Source organism: Laccaria bicolor, genomic scaffold (genome assembly GCF_000143565.1).
Source record: "Laccaria bicolor S238N-H82 LACBIscaffold_60 genomic scaffold, whole genome shotgun sequence".
Lineage (NCBI taxonomy): Eukaryota > Fungi > Basidiomycota > Agaricomycetes > Agaricales > Hydnangiaceae > Laccaria > Laccaria bicolor.
In genome coordinates this window covers 255,173-256,178 of record NW_001889931.1, presented here as the reverse complement: position 1 = coordinate 256,178, position 1,006 = coordinate 255,173, and the positions used below count along the sequence as shown (strand labels likewise).

The following is a 1,006-nucleotide window of genomic DNA, read 5'->3' as shown; positions in this document are numbered from 1 at the left end:
ACAATGCAGAAGAACATGACCATTACCTTCCTTACTTGCTCTCTCTCATTGGCAAGCTTTTGGAGGACGACACTCCCCTGGATGAGGAAGATACATTGGCCACCCTTGCCACCTACATTGGCCACCCTTGCCACCTACATGCGACACGCTTTCCCTCATCTTCCACGATGCAAACTTCCTACCCAGACAATTCAGATGAATGAAGATAACAGTCCAGTGGAACAGGGAGATGACGGTGAGGAGGAGGACCAGCTGTTCAATGACAAGGACCATGTACACTAACTCACAATAAAGAATGTCACATGATTTTTCTTACAAAGTTGTTGCTATCACACAAGAACCAAACATTTTGAGACTTAGGCTCTGGTGTATGAAACATAGCTAGAGAGGTGTAGATTGTATATACCAAGTCTAGGGATGAATAATTGAAAACTCAGGATAAGGCAGGGAATTGATTGTGACAAGTGCCAAAAATGGGATGTAACAAAGTGGGAAATTCTAAATGACTGCAACCTACTGAAAGCAATTCACAACTTGAGGAGGAGTATTTTTGCACACTGGATCTCCCTGCTATTGGTATGAGCTGCATAAAGTCTCTGGGCTAGAAAACTTAATATCTACAAAAGATAGGTAGAAATGTTAAAATGAACATTGCATGATGTTTGTAGAAGCAGATTCCCAGAGTTTTTCTGGAAGTAAACAAGTATCTACAATATTGGTCCTTCTTTTCTGCAAGACAAAAAAATCTTGAAAAGTCCACAATCAAAGGGCATTTTACATAGAGCAGGAAAGGTGTGGGGTCTCAGAGCTTTGTATATATAGGACCCCTGTGTATTTCTTTGGGATAGTGTTACTAGGCATTAGAAGTGCCTTGTGAATTATTTTCAGCCTCAATTCACCAAGAAAAATGTCAAGGATTGGTCCAGGATGATTGCTATATGCAAAATGTACTTTTATTGTGGACTTTACAAGTTGTACCCAGTGCAAAAATCAAATTTCTATCATG

At 40.2% G+C, this 1,006-nt stretch overlaps 1 protein-coding gene across 1 annotated transcript in view; it reads left to right on the top strand.

Moving 5' to 3' along the window:
• Positions 1-282, top strand: part of LACBIDRAFT_334209 (uncharacterized protein) — a gene marked incomplete at both ends in the record, with an annotated part of 1,588 nt that extends 1,306 nt beyond the window's left edge. The window contains one exon of the mRNA XM_001888960.1: positions 187-282. Coding sequence (XP_001888995.1) covers positions 187-282 — 96 coding nt within the window. The remainder of the gene's footprint in view (positions 1-186) is intronic.
• Between the last annotated feature and the right edge of the window lie 724 nt (positions 283-1,006).